Genomic DNA, 16,151 nt, shown 5'->3' with positions numbered 1-16,151 from the left:
TATTTCACCTGTAGGTTTTCAACATAGAACTGGAAGGTAAGATTCAACGGTAGTCATGAAGATAGAAGAGAAATTTTCAAATCTGCGGGGAAAAGCAATCAGTAAATAAGGACAGTTATCTAAAGACTATGGCAAGGGTCACTGCTGTGGTACAGTGGGTTAAGCTGCTAGTTACAATACCCGAATCCTATATCTGAGTTCAGGTTTCAGGCCAGACAGTTCTGCTTTCAATTCAGCTTCCTGCTAATGCACCTGAGAGGGCAGCAGAAGATGGTCCAAGTACTTGGGCCCTTGCCACCCACCTTTGATACCTGGATTTAGTTCTGGGTTCCCAGCTTTGCCCTGGTCCCGACGTGGCTCTTTCTGGCATCTGAGGAGTGAATCAGCGGACCAAAGATGCGCCTCTCTTTGTCTATCCCTTTCTGTCACTTTTTAAATCTTGAATCTTTTTAAAGAAATTAATAAAGACTATGTATGGCAGGAAGCACCTGTTTAGCTTAGTGGTTAAGATGCCCACATCTCACATGAGGGTGCTGGGGTCTGATTCTTCGTTACAGCTCCTGACTGTAGCTCTTTCTAATGTAGAAACTGGAAGGAAGGGGAGAGAATGCCTTCAAGGAACTGAGTTTTTGCTACAGGTGTGGGAGGCTCAGGTTGCATCCCCAGCCATAGCCCAGCCCCAGCCACTGCAGACATCTGGGGATGGGATGCTGTGTCTCTGACTCATACATACACACATAAAATTTAAGAACCACGAAAACCAAAACATTCACCTTCAAGATAAATGAAACAGCTCATTTTCTACTTCACTCTTCTTCACTTTATGCCCCTCTTCACCTTAGCTTTCTTTCTGCTACTTTTTAAGGTCACAAAACGTTTCCATGAAGCCAACTGACAGTTTCAGTTTTAAGTATGCCCCCTTCTTCCAAAAATATTCTTCAACCAAACAACAAAATCCAGATACTTTGAGATTTAACAAGCTTTGTCCAGTGGTCTGTGACTGTCCCTCAGGGTCAGAATCATGACCCTCTGATTCAAGAACACAAACTGCAACACAAACGCAGCAACGCAGCATCTGTAAGGCTTGAAAAAAGTGAAGTGGCTGGTTCTTCCACAAAAGCAATGGACAACTTTATACATGATTCTTTACAGACGCTACTCCTAATTGCATAATTCATTCAACAAATATTACCAAATACTCTATGTCAGACACTGCTGCTGGTGCTGGAGATGCAATCAAACAAAAACATAAACGCAGTTCCTGTTTTCAGGGAGTTTTTATCAGCTGGAGAGATAGAGAAATGAATAGTAAGTAAAATATAGTATGGGAATTGCTCTCAAAGGTGACACAGACAACCCAGGCAAGTTCTGGGTCAAGTCAAAGAAAACTAGAAGGTTTCCAGAGAAAAGTAAACCTAAACTGAGACCTAAAAGACTTTTCTGGGGTGCGGTGGGGTGGTTATAAAGGGTAGGGGTTGTAAGGGATTATGGTTGGCAGAATTCCAAGCCAAGGTGTAATGATCAGAGAAAACACAGGCAGCTCAAGTAGTAACATTATTCTATATGAAGGGAACCGAGGCTCCTGGCTTCGGCCTGACCCAGCCCTGGCTGTTGCAGCCATCTGGGGAGTGAATCAGAAGATGGAAGAACTCTGTCTCTCTCTCTCTCTTTAATTGATTCTCCAAATAAATCAATAAACATCTTTTTAAAAAAAAATGTGAGACAAGAGTCCTTGTTTTTCTTTTTAAAAAGATCCTCCAACCACCCAACCACTGGTTCAATCCTCAAATGCCCAAAACAGCCAGGGGTGGCCCAGGCACAAGCCAGCAGAGACCCAGGTACCTTAGCTATCACCTGCAGCTTCCCATGGTGTGCATTGTTAGTAACCTAGATCAGAAGCAAAGCTGGTCCTTTAACCTAGAGACTCTGAAATGGGATGTGGGCACGCCACGCAGCAACTTAACCACTTCGCTAAACACTAGCCCCTATCTTCATCACCTCCTATCATCTTAAAGACATCATACTAATCTCTGTCACCTCCCTTATTCTTTTACGACTTCAGGACCCCTGGCTTAGTTTCCCCTCTACCCCTTTTCTTTTTTATTTTTAAAGGCAGAGTTAGAAAGAGAGAAGGAGAGACAGAGAGATCTTCCATCTGCTTTTTCACTTCGCAGATGGCTACAGTGGCCAGGGATAGGCCAGGCCAAAGCCAGATGCCAAGAGCTTCATCTGGGTCTCCCACATGGGTGCAGAGGCCCAAGGACTTAGGCCATCTTCCTCTGCTTTCCCAGGTGCATTAGCAGGGAGCTGGATTGGAACTGGGGCAGCTGGGACTCAAACAGGCATCCAAGTGGGATGTTGGCGCCACTGACGGCGGCTTAATCTGCTGCGCCACAGTCCTGGCCACACTATCCCTTTTCTTGACTCTATTCTTGGTGACTTCAACATACAGGTCTACCCTCTGACTTCTCATTCCCTGCCTTTACCAGAATCTTGATTTCATGTTCCGTACTTTTGACTCACTTCTGTCCTTGCACTCAAGCAATCTTCCCAACTTGACAATTAAGTTCTTTAATTTTTGTGTAGCAAGTTATTTCCATGCTGATTTCCACACAGTTACACAAGTCTGGACAGGTACTCCATCTCATAGGAGGCTGTACTGCAGGGCTTGCCCCATGACCAGGAAGACAAACTCAGACCCTGAAACCAGAATCTATCCCATATCACGTTACGGTTTTCTGTCTAGTCTGTTAGGGCATTCATTGTCTCTGAAAAGACTTTTCCCAACCCTTTTTCAATCAGACCAATTTTATCAAAAAGGGAGTTCTATCAATGGAGACTTAAATTGGACTTAACCACCTGGGGGTTCCAGAAGCAAAGGAAAAGCAGGGAAAGGCTTGAGTTTTAGGGTAGGGAAGATGTGAATTCTTGACCACTGTGCATGCATGGCAACTTTTTTGGAGAATTGGCCAAAATTCAATGAAACTTTAAAACAACTTAGAAAATTTAAATCTAGAAATTTAAAGAAATAATTAAGGATGTATGAAAGGAATTTTGTTTATGACATTGATCACAGCTCTGTTTATAATAGGGAAATACTAGACAATCTGTAAACACCAGATTAAAAAATTATACAATAAAAATAAATATACAAATATTAATATTTACTGATATGAGAACTGATACATGTTAAATTCAAAAGATACACAGGGGCAACTGCTATGGTGCAAAAAGTTGCCACTTGGGACATCTACATTCCATATGGGAGTTCCTGTGACCAAGTCTCCAGCTTCCTGCTAATGCACACCTGGGAAGGCAGCAGATGATGGCTCACATACTCGGTCCCTAACATCCATTTAGGAGATCCAGATGGAATTCCTGGCTCCTAACCACAGGCTGGCCCAACCCCGGCTATTGTGGGCATTTGTGGAGTGAAACATACGTATGAGCTATCTGTCTCTTTCTCTCCTTGTCTCTGTCACTCTGCCTTTCAAAAAAACCTATAAAGATAACATAAAATGTGTATCCATATAGTAAATGCATGTGGTTATATATGATTATATAAAGTATCATATACTACGATGTCTTTTTTAAAACCTGGAAAGATATAGTCAACAATGTTAATTTCTTGGTGCAAAAGACTAAAGTAATTTTTTATTTATTCTTATACAGTGGTTTTCTAAAATAAACACATTACTTAGAATGTATTTTAAAAATAAGAAGGGAGATGGCTGGTGCCGCGGCTCACTAGGCTAATCCTCCCCCTGCAGCGCCGGCACTTTGGGTTCTAGTCCCGGTTGCTCCTCTTTCAGTCCAGCTCTCTGCTGTGGCCCAGGAAGGCAGTGGAGGATGGCCCAAGTGCTTGGGTCCTGCACCCTCATGGGAGACCAGGAGGAAGCATCTGGCTCCTGGCTTCGGATCGGCACAGCACACCGGCCATAGCGGCCATTTGGGAGGTGAACCAATGGAAGGAAGACCTTTCTCTCTGTCTCTCTCTCTCACTAACTCTGCAGGTCAAAAAAAAAAAAAAAGAAAAGAAAGAAAAGAAAAGAAAAAAGAAAAAGAAAGCAGAAAAAAAATGTGATCTATGCTGAAGAAAGGAAGGAAAACATGGCAAAATGAGTGTTACCCAGGAGCCTGTGCTACTGGAAAACAAGTAATAAGAACTTTTTCCAGACAAATAACAGGCAAGGAACCCAAAGATCTCTGCTATGTATTATACTGAAGAGCTACAAAGTTTAAAATACAAAAGTTGCCAATAATTTATGAAAAGTTACGCCTTTTTCAATGTACTAGGTTGAAATTGGGTTCTTCACATTAGGTTCTTCTTGATTTTGGCTTAGGGTTAAATGGAGGCAAGAAGATAAAGGGCGGCTAAAAAGCGTATGCATGTGTGTGTGACAAGTAACAGACAGGTTCACAAGACACAGGTGGAAGTTATCATCCTTCTCAGATGGATCCTGCTTTTCTTAAATCAGGCAAAACTAGCTAGTGCTGCAGAAGGCAGGCTATTCTGCCTGAAATAATTATCATTTTGTTTCTTTTAATTTATAACAGCATTATGGAACTTAACCAACAGGACTCAGTTAATCTAAGCAACAATCATAAATCTAAAGTTCAAACAAAATAAGTATAAGAGGAGGCACGTGAGTAAGGGTGTTTTTTGCTTTTAATATTTGCATGGTAGGGTGGCTAACAGCAAAGTCATCTTGAAGGTGAAGGCAATCATGCCTGGATTCCAAGCAGAAAACATAAGGGTGCGAATCATCACCAGGGCCTAACGAGGTGTCTTTGAGAACTGGTGCTGAGAGCTGAAGTACATATGCATATTCAAATCAGTCCACAAAAATCCCCATTTCTCAGCAGACCAGTGAGGCTGCAAAGCCCCATCTGACTATAATCTGCACAGCACTTATAATGTGATAGGCAGTGTGTAAAGCAGTGAATTTAACGATGCAATCCTGAGGCAGCTTAGGATAACAGAAGAGCAGAAATTGTGCAGTGCAGAGATCTCGATTCAGATCCTCACAACACAACCTCCTAACAGTAACGGCCATGGCAACAGTGGGTTTCTTCTTGGATAAAACAGCGATAGTATAATAACATGTACCTCACCTACCACAAAGGGTTAATGTGAGGAAAAAAGAATACACTGATTATGAGAGGGTGATGCAAGCATTAGTCACTCTAGTCATTTTAATATGATTTTATTTTCATAAAAATGTTGGAAGGTAGGGGCTAGTATGACTCAGGAATCCAAACACCTCCAAGGATAAACCTGGCTATCAGCCAAGCTTCCCACATCATCTTCACAAAATCCCATGGGAGATTACAATATTTAACAGAAACAGATTAGGCCTAACTTCATCTTGCCATTTTCAGAGTCATCTACCCTCTCTAACTAGTCCCTCACATAATTGGAAAGCAGCAACCTTCTAGTTAATAGTCTAAAGTGTACAAATGTCAAAATAGTCCCACATGGCCAAGGGAAAGTGCCTGTTCCAATTTATCTGATCTTGGATTAAGTTCTCAAATTGACAAAGCAGCTCTGAGAGCACAAGTGTCACTTGTTAATAGGCTCCATGTTCCTCTTCCTGGTGTTCCATGGTCTAAAACCATGATTTAAAGTTCAGAAGTTAAAAATTAAATAAATTTTGAAAGCACTCCTCCCCCCCCCCAAAAAAAAAGAAAAAGGAAATAAAGTCAATTTGCATTCCACTCATCTATATCAGAAACACTGGAAATGGGGCCTGCATTGTGGCATAGCAGGTTGAGCCTCTACTGGTTCCAAGTCCTGGCTGCTCTACTTTCAATCCAGTTCCCTGCTAATGCATCTGGGGAAGCAGAGGAAGATGGTCCAAGTGCTCTGGCTCATGCACCCACGTGGGAGACCCGGAAGAAGTTCCTGGCTTCACACAGGTCCAGCCCTGGCTGTTTGGGGAGTGAACCAGTGGATGGAACATCTCACCCCAACCTTCTTCCATCCGTAACTCTTTCAAATAAATAAAAAATAAATCTTTAAAAAAAAAAAAAACTGGAAATGATGGTCAAAGTGAAAATGCTGAACCTGTGTTTTAAAAAAATATATAATACAAGATGCATCTTAAGTCCCATATGGCTGTATCCACAAGTCACTTTTTTTTCTTTTTTTAAATGGGCACTTGGGGAGTAAACCAGTTGATGTCAGAGAAATAAGAAATATCGTAAATGCCACCTGGGGCCAGCACTGTGGTATAGCAGGTAAAGCTGTCGCCTGCAGTGCCAGCATCCCATATACGCGCCAGTTCAAGACCCGGCTGCTCCATTTCCAATCCAGCTGTCTACTGTGGCCTGGGGAAGCAGTAGAAGATGGCCCAACCCTTGGGCCAATGCACCCGTGTGGGAGACCGGGAGGAAGCTCCTCCTGGCTCCTGGCTTCGGATAGGCGCATCTCAGACCGTTGCAGCCAATTGAGGAGTGAACCAACCGATGGAAGACCTCTCTCTCTCTGCCTCTCCTTCTCTCTGTGTAACTCTGACTTTCAAATAAATAAATAACAAAACTTTAAAAAAAAAATAGCACCACCTTTGGATTTTAAGCCATTAGGCATCTGAAGAGACTTCATTAACATTTAAAGATCAGAGAATACTGGTGGAGAAAGATAAAAGAAAAAGCTACACATTCCTTTCCTGACAAAACAAAGCTTGAAAAATGACACCAAGACTTGGTAACCTAGCCGGCGGCCCCGTGGCTCACTTGGCTAATCCTCTGCCTGCGGCCCCAGCACTCAGGGTTCTAATCCCAGTTGGTATTAGTCAGGTTGCTCCTCTTCCAGTCTAGCTCTCTGCTGTGGCCTGGGAGGGCAGTGGAGGATGGCCCAAGTGCTTGGGCCCCTGCACCCGCATGGGAGACCAGGAGGAAGCACCTGGCTCCTGGCTTCAGATCGGTGCAGCGCGGCCGTTAGGGGAGTGAACCAATGGAAGGAAGACCTTTCTCTCTCTCTATAACTCTCTAACTCTCAAGAAAAAAAAAAAAATTTGGTAACCTACATACAATTGCTGAACTTAATTACAAATTACAATGACCAACGGTCCTATGCTAGCCAGATATGTAATAACTGCAGTGTTTGTGTCTTAGTTCTAACACCTGCCCTTAAGCTTACAATTCAGCTGTAGATAGATACAGGCTCAAATGATTCAGTAAGAGAAACAATTCATAATTAATATTTAATACTTTCTCTGTATCCACTTGGCTAAATCGCTTGTCTACTTCAAGCCTCGGCTCAAATCTGATATTCTTAGTGAGTCCTATCCCAACCATCCTTATGTAATTCTGCAATCCGCCTCCAGTATCCTTCCCAGGCATTCTTAATAGCCCTTAACTAACTTGAGTCTTTTTTTTCTGCATCTTTAATATTTCTAACATATTATACAACTTATTTATTATTTTTATTGTCACTCATGCCCCACTAGAAGATAAGTTCCAGGATAGCAGGCATCACTGTCCACTTTGTTCACTAAATGCATGCCAGTGTCCCAGGACAGTGTCTTATTTATAAAAAGCCTTTTATGTGACATTTGTTGAATGTTAAATACTCCTTTGTACCCCAGCATTCCAGTTCTCCATCCCAGCTCCCCAAAGCTTAACGTGCCCAACACTAACTATGTTCATAGGGGAACAACTGGGGCTCGGAATCAATAAATGAGGTTCTCTTTTAGAGAGAAACTTAGTCCCTAACAATCTCATCCCCAGTGTCTGCTGTTAATCTCCTTTCTAAATTCTCAATTCCTCCCCAATTCCTTGTCTAGATTTCCATCTCTGTGAAATTCCTTCTCTAAACTCAGCAATCCCCTTGGTCACTTGGAATGGTAGCTCCATACTGTAATCACTCAGTCTCAATGAAATGAACAAAACCAGAAACTGGTGGACAAACATCTTCATGCCTCATCTCTTTTTCTCTCACAGCTAAGCTGCTGTAAGAAGGAGACTACGTACTCTTTACTTCCTTATTTACCTTTTGCACCTCAACACCTCTGCTTTTTTTTAAAAGATGTATTTATTTATTTAAAAGCGGGAGAGAGAGGGAGAGGGATAGAGAGAGAGAAATCTATCTACTGGTTCACTCTCCAAATGGTTGTAATGGCTTGGGCTAGGCCAGGCTGAAGCCAAGAGCCTGCACACCATCTGGGTCTCCCATGTGGGTAGCAGGTGCCCAAGTACTTTGGCCACCTTCTGCTGCTTTCCCAGGCACATATGCAGGAAGCTGGATGGGAAGTGGAACTGCTAGAGGGTGGAGTGGGAAATACTAGTTGACCACTATGTTGCTCACTCCTTCAATATCTATTTATTGAGAACATGCTATATGCTAGGCACTGTGCTAGGTTAGCTCAGTGGTAAGCACAAGGTCTCTATTCCCATGCAGCTGGAATCTAGCAGCATCTAGTGATGAATGGTAAGCATCATGATAAAAAATGGACAGAAAGCTACGAAAACATCGCAGATACATATGACCAACTCTAAGGGCCTTCCTGAAAATGTTTAAACAGAAACCCCAGGAGAAGTGAAGATGGGAGAGGAAGATTAAGAAAAGGAAGGACGCTTATCAAGAACTGAAAGCTGCTCAGTATGGATGGCGTGCAGGGACAGGCAGGGTCTTACAGGTATGCTATTCTAAGACTTTATACTATACATGGGAACTAAATGGAGAATAACACAAAACCCCATATTTACATTTTTTGGAAGGACAATACATGTTCCTCATTGCACTGATAAGAGAGGGGAAACAGAATGGAGGCAGGAAATAGTACAGATGAGCTCTTTAAACTTTTGGTTCTCACCAAAAGAACTTCCTCATACCTTTCTTTTTTTTTTTTTTTTTTGACAGGCAGAGTGGACAGTGAGAGAGAGAGAGAGAAAGGTCTTCCTTGTCGGTTCACCCTCCAATGGCCACCGCGGCCGGTGCACCGCGATGATCCGAAGACAGGAGCCAGGTGCTTCTCCTGGTCTTCCATGGGGTGCAGGGCCCAAGCACTTGGGCCATCCTCCACTGCACTCCCTGGCCACAGCAGAGAGCTGGCCTGGAAGAGGGGCAACTGGGACAGAATCTGGTGCCCCCACCAGGACTAGAACCTAGTGTGCCAGCGCCGCAAGGCGGAGGATTAGCCTATTGAGCCATGGCGCTGGCCCCCTCATACCTTTCTATGTCTTCGGCGACACCCTCACTCTGAGTCTATCTTATACCCTTCTAAGACTGCGGCCTCTCCTCAGCGCTCCTACAAGCGCTCCTGGGTGATCTCACCTGTGTTTCACAGGCATTACCCATGAAGTGGTGATGACTCCCAAACCTGTATCCCCAGTCCAGAGCTCCATGTCCTACCACCCTTCACACACATCCACCTAACCAATGCCTGGCATTCAAAAGCAAACACAAAACCCAGATCCCACAAATCTGCTACTTCTTAACTCTGTTGATACAAGCCATGTTGTCATCCAAGCCAGAAATTCTAATGCCATCAATCACCTGCCTCAGGCCCCAAACACACTGATTACCAGGTGTGTTTGGTTAGCTTCTTAATACGATTCAAACCTATCCCATTCTTTCACCTCCTAATCTGGTGTCCACGAACTAGGCTTGCATTAACTGTCATCTGAACTACCCAGTGACCAGTTTCTTCACTAAGTATATAACCTCTCCTGGGCACCATGAGGATTTCCCCCTAAAGTGTTTCTTCAGTCCACAGGGAAAAGTCCAGATTGTGCGATATAAAGTTCATGATCTGGTCTTTCCTGGCAGAAAATAATCTACGTTCTTTACCTATGACATCTCTGCTGAGCTTGGTCACAACAACTCTAGAATGCAGAAAACAGATTCCTCAAAAGCCATCATGGTTTCTCAAGCCTCCAGGTACCTGCAGATACTATTCCCACAACCCCAATTATCTTTTCCCACCTTCACCTAGAAAACATTCCACATTTTTTTCAAAATCCAGCTGATGCTCCTTCCTCTTTGTTACCCCCCTTCCCCTCCTTTATCCCAATCAAGTCAGAGTTGGGCACTTCTCCTCTTTTCTTCTAATATGGCACTTACCAAACTACAACGGTTTGCCTGTTTTCCTGACTAAATTACGTATTCTTTGTTGGTAGTATACTTTCTCCTTCTGTGTCTGCACCCCCATACAAGAATACACACAATCAGCACTCAATAAATATTTGCTGAATGAGTGAATGCTTACAGAAGCATTGTCTCCTCACAATGGGAACCTGGGGTACGCTTCAAAATGCCCAAAGTTATTCCTGGGTTGTGACTTCCGTTGAGGGAGAGAAAGGGAGAGCATGCACAGAGAGGGGATTCATTAGGTTGGACCCCACTCCTCTGCCATCCAGAGGACCCCACTGGAAGTGATAAGACTATAGGACAAAGGTTTGTACACAAATTATAATGTCATTTATAACTGCAAAAAAATTTTAAATTGGAAATAACATTTAATAGTATCAATGGATCCTTTAAAGTTGGCATTTTTGAAGAATATTTAACAGTAGGGAAATGTTAGTAATTCCAACAGAGTAAAAGCCATTTGTGGAACATACTGGTTTAAAAGCACTTAAGAAAAAAAGCCTGAATTAACTATATTAAATTATAGAGACTTTATCTCTGGGTAACTTTTTATAATTAAGATCATTTAACAAATATTCACTGAGCATCTACCTGTTTGCCTAGTGTGGTGACATGTAAGAGACAGCTATCTGTTCCTGCCCCCTGGAACTAAACATGTCATACTTTCTTTATCAACCAGAAAAAAAAAAAAAGGAGGACTGCTCACTATTTATATTCCACAAAAGGTTAAAAAAAATTTCCTGAAACTTCTCTGGAATCTAGATTGGAAATGATTCTGATACAAATATTTGGATAAGACTGCCCAGAAAACTTATACTGTTGAGTGTGCACTGTATCACGATACTAATTTGTTCTAGATCATTTGTGGACACAAGTAACTCCAGATTTCCCCTTCTTATTAGCAAATTTAAAATTTTACAGTAAATAACATTTGCTCAGTTGAAATTTAATCCTTCATTTATCATCCACCACATTCCTTTTCTCTTTTGTATTTCTTTTCCCTCCACTACTTCCTGTTTTCACCCTCAATATTTACTCCATTTGTTTAAGAAAATCTTTATACTGCTCTTCTTCTTTCACAGGGAACAGCAAGTTCAAGACTGAGCTCTCCCCACTTGAGGATTCACAGCAAAGACAGGAGCTTCAGAAGGCTCTGCAGTTTTGAAGATTACAAAAATAATCCAGGTAGCCAGTGTTGTGGCATAGCAGCTTTTAGAGCTGCCTGCGGCGCTGGCTTCCCACATGAGTCCCAGTTGCTCCTCTTCCCTATCCAGATCCCTGCTAATTCACCTGGGAAAGACCTGGAAAAAGCCTCTGGCTTTGGGGAGTGAACCAGCGGATGGAAGATTTCTATGTCTGCCTTTTGAATAAATAAATAAAATATGCAAAGTAACTTTAAAAAATATTGGGGCCGGCGTCCTGGCTCAGTAGTTTAATCCTCCGCCTGCGGCGCCGGCATCCCGTATGGGCACTGGGCTCTAGTCCAGGCTACTCCTCTTTCAGTCCAGCTCTCTGCTGTGGCCCGGGAAGGCAGTAGAAGGTAGCTGAAGTGCTTGGGTCCCTGCGCCCATGTGGGAGACCTGGAAGAAGCTCCTGGCTCCTGGCTTCAGATTGGCGCAGCTCCGACCATTGTGGCCATCTGGGGAGTGAACCAAGGGAAGGAAGACCTCTCTCTCTGTCTCTCCCTCTCAGTCTGTAGCTCTACCTCTCAAATAAATAATTTAAAAAAAACTTTAAAAAAATATTAATTCACAATTTCAAAGCTATAGTGCTTTTAAAGTTCCTGCTGCATAAGATGCCTCAAGTGTTTAAAAAAAAAAAACGGTGAGAATATTGAGTAGAAGAGTGACTTATTTATCTTCATTATTCTTCACTATAATTATTTTACAAGTTTATATCATAGATTGAAAAATATTTCTGAAATTTACTAGAATTTTCAGGTCTTCAGAAGTAGTAATACACAGTAAATTTAACTGCCCAGAGCTTTACAAATTCAGCACTATAGTCTGTTTCATGTTTTCCAGCAAATTAAGAGGTTTAAACTGACAAAATGCCCTAAGAACACTGATAATAGGCTATGAAACACTTTTTCAGAAATATTTTCCCAGAGAACTCAAATTATTGAAACCTGTAATAAAAATACATATGCAGAAACCAAAAAAGGCACTGCTGGAACATATACAGTATTAAATGCTAACTTAGAGGCAGTCATTTGGATTAATGCTTAGGATGCCAGTTAAGACATCTGCTTCCCATAACAAAGAACCTGGGTTCCATACTTGGCTCTGGCTCCAGTTCCTGACTCCAGTTTTCTACTCATGTGGGTCCTGGGAAGCAGTGGTGATGGCTCAATTGGATTCCTGCCACCCATACTGGGAAATCTGGATAGGATTCCTGGCTCCTGGCTGTGGCTGGCCTAGGCCCTGCCATTGTGGGCATTCAGAAGTGAACCAGCAGATAGGTACCTCCTCTTAAATTTCAAGTGCTAACTTAGTGTTGTGATATCAAAAGCAAAGGCTAGAGAAGTAGCTGACATAATCACTGATAATTATTCATTCATTCGTCAAATTTTGAGAAAGCACTTACTCTGTGCCTGCTATAATTCTAGGTGCTATCAGAGACCTGTGAACAAAATAGATAAAAATCCCTGCCCTCATGAAGTATTTTAGTGGACTGAAATAAATAAGAAGAAATTGAGTAAAACATTGTTAGATGATGATAAATACAAAGAAAAAATGAATAGAAAAAAATGAAGAGGATGTAAAATAAGAAGGAATGGAGCAAGCCGTGTAGTTGTCTGGGAAGACACTTTTTCTTTCTTTCTTTTTTTTTTTAAGTTTTATTTACTTATTTGAAAAGCAGAATTACAGAGAGGCAGAGGCAGAGAGAGAGGTCTTCCATCTGCTGGTTCACTCTCCAGAAGGCCACAACGACTGGAGCTGCACCAATCCAAAGCCAGGAGCTTCTTCCGGGTCTCCCATGCGGGTGCAGGGGCCCAAAGACTTGGGCCATCCTCACTGCTTTCCCAAGCCGTAGCAGGGAGCAGGATCAGAAGTGGAGCAGCTGGGACTCGAACTGGTGCCCACATGGGATGCCCGCACTGCAGGCGGCAGCTTTACCAGCTACACCACAGCACCAGCCCCAAGGGAAGACACTTTTTCAACAGAGGAAATATCAGGAACAAAGGCCCAAAGGTGGGAAGCTGCTTATTGTACTTAAGGAAAAGCAAGCAGGCCAGTGTGGTTAGAGTAGAATGAGGGCAGGGAGGAGCAGAGAAGGGAGAGGTAAAGGGAAGGCCTGCTGGAGGAGCGTTCAGGTAAGGCTTTCATGGACAGGCATGACAGCAACAGGTCGAAATGGGAGGGACTGATTCCATTCCCGGTAACTAGAACAAAAGAAAGCAAAGGACGAGGAGACACGATTGTCTTAAGGATATTTACAAATCAGAGACTGGTCTAGAATGCAGTAAGTATACTCTAAGTGGGAGCACAAGTGTGAGGGCAGGGGACTATAAGTATGGGGGGGTGATGGTGAAGGTGGGGTGTAACAAATTAAGTCTCTGACTCTGTTCAGGAGCCCCACAGAGAGACAGAGGGCAGGGAAGCATCAGGATAAAAGGCAGGCATTAACTGCCTCTTTAATACAACCTGTGCTTTCCCTGGTAAGAATAAAACTCTGTTCCGGATAAATTGCTTTAGTTGCTTTATCTATAAAGAAAAAAGGTCGTGGTCTTAAGATCTCTGCAGGGAAAGAGAGTCCTTAAATTTTCTAGTAGTAGGGAGAAAACCATTACTGGAATTGAGACTGCTGTATAACTAACATGATCTAAGCCGGTCTAATGCATGTCGAAACATAAGACAAAGATGACTAAAAAATGGGACTGAGAAGGCAAACAGGAATTTCAGTTTTTAAAGGAACATTCCACAAGCTGAGTAACACATGGATAAACTAAGACTTTAATCAACTCTAGTTTTACACAGAAAGAGAATTCTGTTTGCTACCCATTTTGCATTCAAAGGTGTTCACAGGGAGAGAGCTGGGACTCTGCAGGCAAATCAGCAATTTAGCAAGTGGAAGGGTGCTTAGCACAGATAGCTCAAATGCCCAGTGGTCACATTAAAAAATCTTCCACTGCAGTTCATCTGAGAGAATCAAACAGTGCCAGAGCTATCATAACCACCTTGCATCGTTACTATTAACACAGAGGAAATTAAACAAAAGCAAGTAAATAGGAAAAAGGGATATTTCCTGTCTTATTGCCACCTGTGCAAAACAAGCGACACACCCCCCCCCCCAGAGGCATCTACCAGCTAATTACCCACACAATACAGTCATTTCAACTATGTGCAGGCCTGTGGTTTGAAAGAATGGTGTACATACTCTTAAACTATGACCAAATCCAATAAACCAAGAAGCTGTTGCAAAAAGTAGAGGAACTTTCCCTTAATACTCATGAGTTACATTAATGCTTCCTTTTTGGAACAGAGAACAAAAAGCCTAAGGCAATCTCCAACAATCTCTTTCCTCTGGATTCTTCAAGAACACGGTGTATTCAGGCAACTGGTTTGCTTTTCTACCACGTTTTTTAAATCCTAAATTAAGAGGAATTCATTCTCATCATTTGTTTTAAATTAACAGAAAGCGCACTGGCTGGAGGGTGAACACACACGCGTGAACACAGACAGACAGACAGACACACACACAAAACCTGTAGATCTCATCCACTTGTGGTTATGGGATGTTATAAACCCCAAACAGAGGAAGTGCTAATGCAGGAAAAAACCCATCAAGTTAATGGTAGGTTTTGAATCACCAACCCGACACAAACCATCAAACTTATGCCAGGAAAGCTTATCTTTTCTGCATGGAGTAATGTTTGTAAACACATCATTTTCACCCAACACTTGATTGCTTACAGCTAGAATTAAGAAACAGGTTTCACAGGACCATTAACAAAAAAAAAAAAAAAAGAAAAAAAAAACTTATACTGGTCAAGCTCATCCATTAATTTTTTTTTTTTTGTAATGCCTGAACGTCAATATTTTCTGCTACTGTCTTCCAGGTTTTCCAAACTGACACTAGAATATTCTACCGGACAACTCCATAGCTGATTCAAAGTCGCTTCAAAACCATAAATAAACTTCTGAAAGTCTTTACACCACAAAAAAGGTTCAGAGTGGTTTGCAACGATGTGGTTAGTTCTGCTTGCTGGTAGCGCCGAGAACCAGCGAGGGATTCGAGGGCGCTCCGAACGCAGGGAAAGCGACCCTGGCCGCTTCCTCTCCAAGATGCAACAATAAGAGCATCCTCCCCCCGGCCGGAAAGCGGCCGATGCCCGCGGCCCGGCCTGCCTCACCTTGTAGACGTCCCCGTACGTGCCGCTGCCGACTCTCTGCACGAGCTCGTAGTCCTGCTGCGGGTTTCGCCTCAGGATGTCCGCGGCAGGCCGCAGCGGGGCCTCCATCTTCGCTCCGGGCCCGGCTCCCGCCGGCTCTGCCCGCGGCGCGCCCGGATTCCCGCTAACGAGGGCGAGCGCCGCCGCTTCCCAACATGGAGCCTCCGCCCGCAGCTCCGCCTGCACGAGGGACGCGCGAAGGCGGGTCAGCGTCGCCGGCTGCGACCCCCGCGCGGCCCGCGCCCCCGCGGCCCAGCCCCTTTCCTTCCGTCCCGCCCGGGGCCCTGAGGAAGCGGGCCTGGGAGGGCTGCCGGCGCCTCGCAGCCCCGTCCGGGCCGCAGCCCTGCCCCCACTCGCCGGCCCGGCCTCCCCCGCCCGCCGGAGCCCGGGGCCGGCTGGGTACCTGACGGGGGCGGCCCCACGCTTTGTGGAGCGCCGAGCCGGGGTACCCGCTCCCTCCGCCGCGCCCGCGTCCCGCTCCCCGGCCCCGGCGGCCGCTCCGGGTCTCTCGCCGCAGCCGTCGCCGCCCGCCCGCCCGCTTGCACCGCGCGCCCTCTCAGAGGCGGCCGAGGCGCGTACAGCCGCCGCCGCCGCCGCCGCCGCACCACGTTCCCCACCCGGGGCTGCGTCACCGGGAGACACGTTCCCGGCCAGCGTGGGTCG

General features: G+C 44.2%; 1 protein-coding gene across 2 annotated transcripts in view; it reads right to left on the bottom strand.

Moving 5' to 3' along the window:
• Positions 1-15,656, bottom strand: part of MAP4K5 (mitogen-activated protein kinase kinase kinase kinase 5) — a 122,201-nt gene extending 106,545 nt beyond the window's left edge. The window contains exon 1 of one of the 2 annotated variants that reach the window (XM_062205150.1): positions 15,450-15,656. In XM_062205150.1, coding sequence (XP_062061134.1) covers positions 15,450-15,557 — 108 coding nt within the window. In that variant the 5' untranslated portion in view covers positions 15,558-15,656. The remainder of the gene's footprint in view (positions 1-15,449) is intronic. The other variant, XM_062205151.1, reaches the window with a different exon arrangement.
• Between the last annotated feature and the right edge of the window lie 495 nt (positions 15,657-16,151).

This window comes from Lepus europaeus, chromosome 11, assembly GCF_033115175.1.
Source record: "Lepus europaeus isolate LE1 chromosome 11, mLepTim1.pri, whole genome shotgun sequence".
NCBI classification, from domain to species: Eukaryota; Metazoa; Chordata; class Mammalia; order Lagomorpha; family Leporidae; genus Lepus; species Lepus europaeus.
Note: the sequence above shows the minus strand (reverse complement) of the source record. Positions and strands in the feature narration are given on the sequence as shown.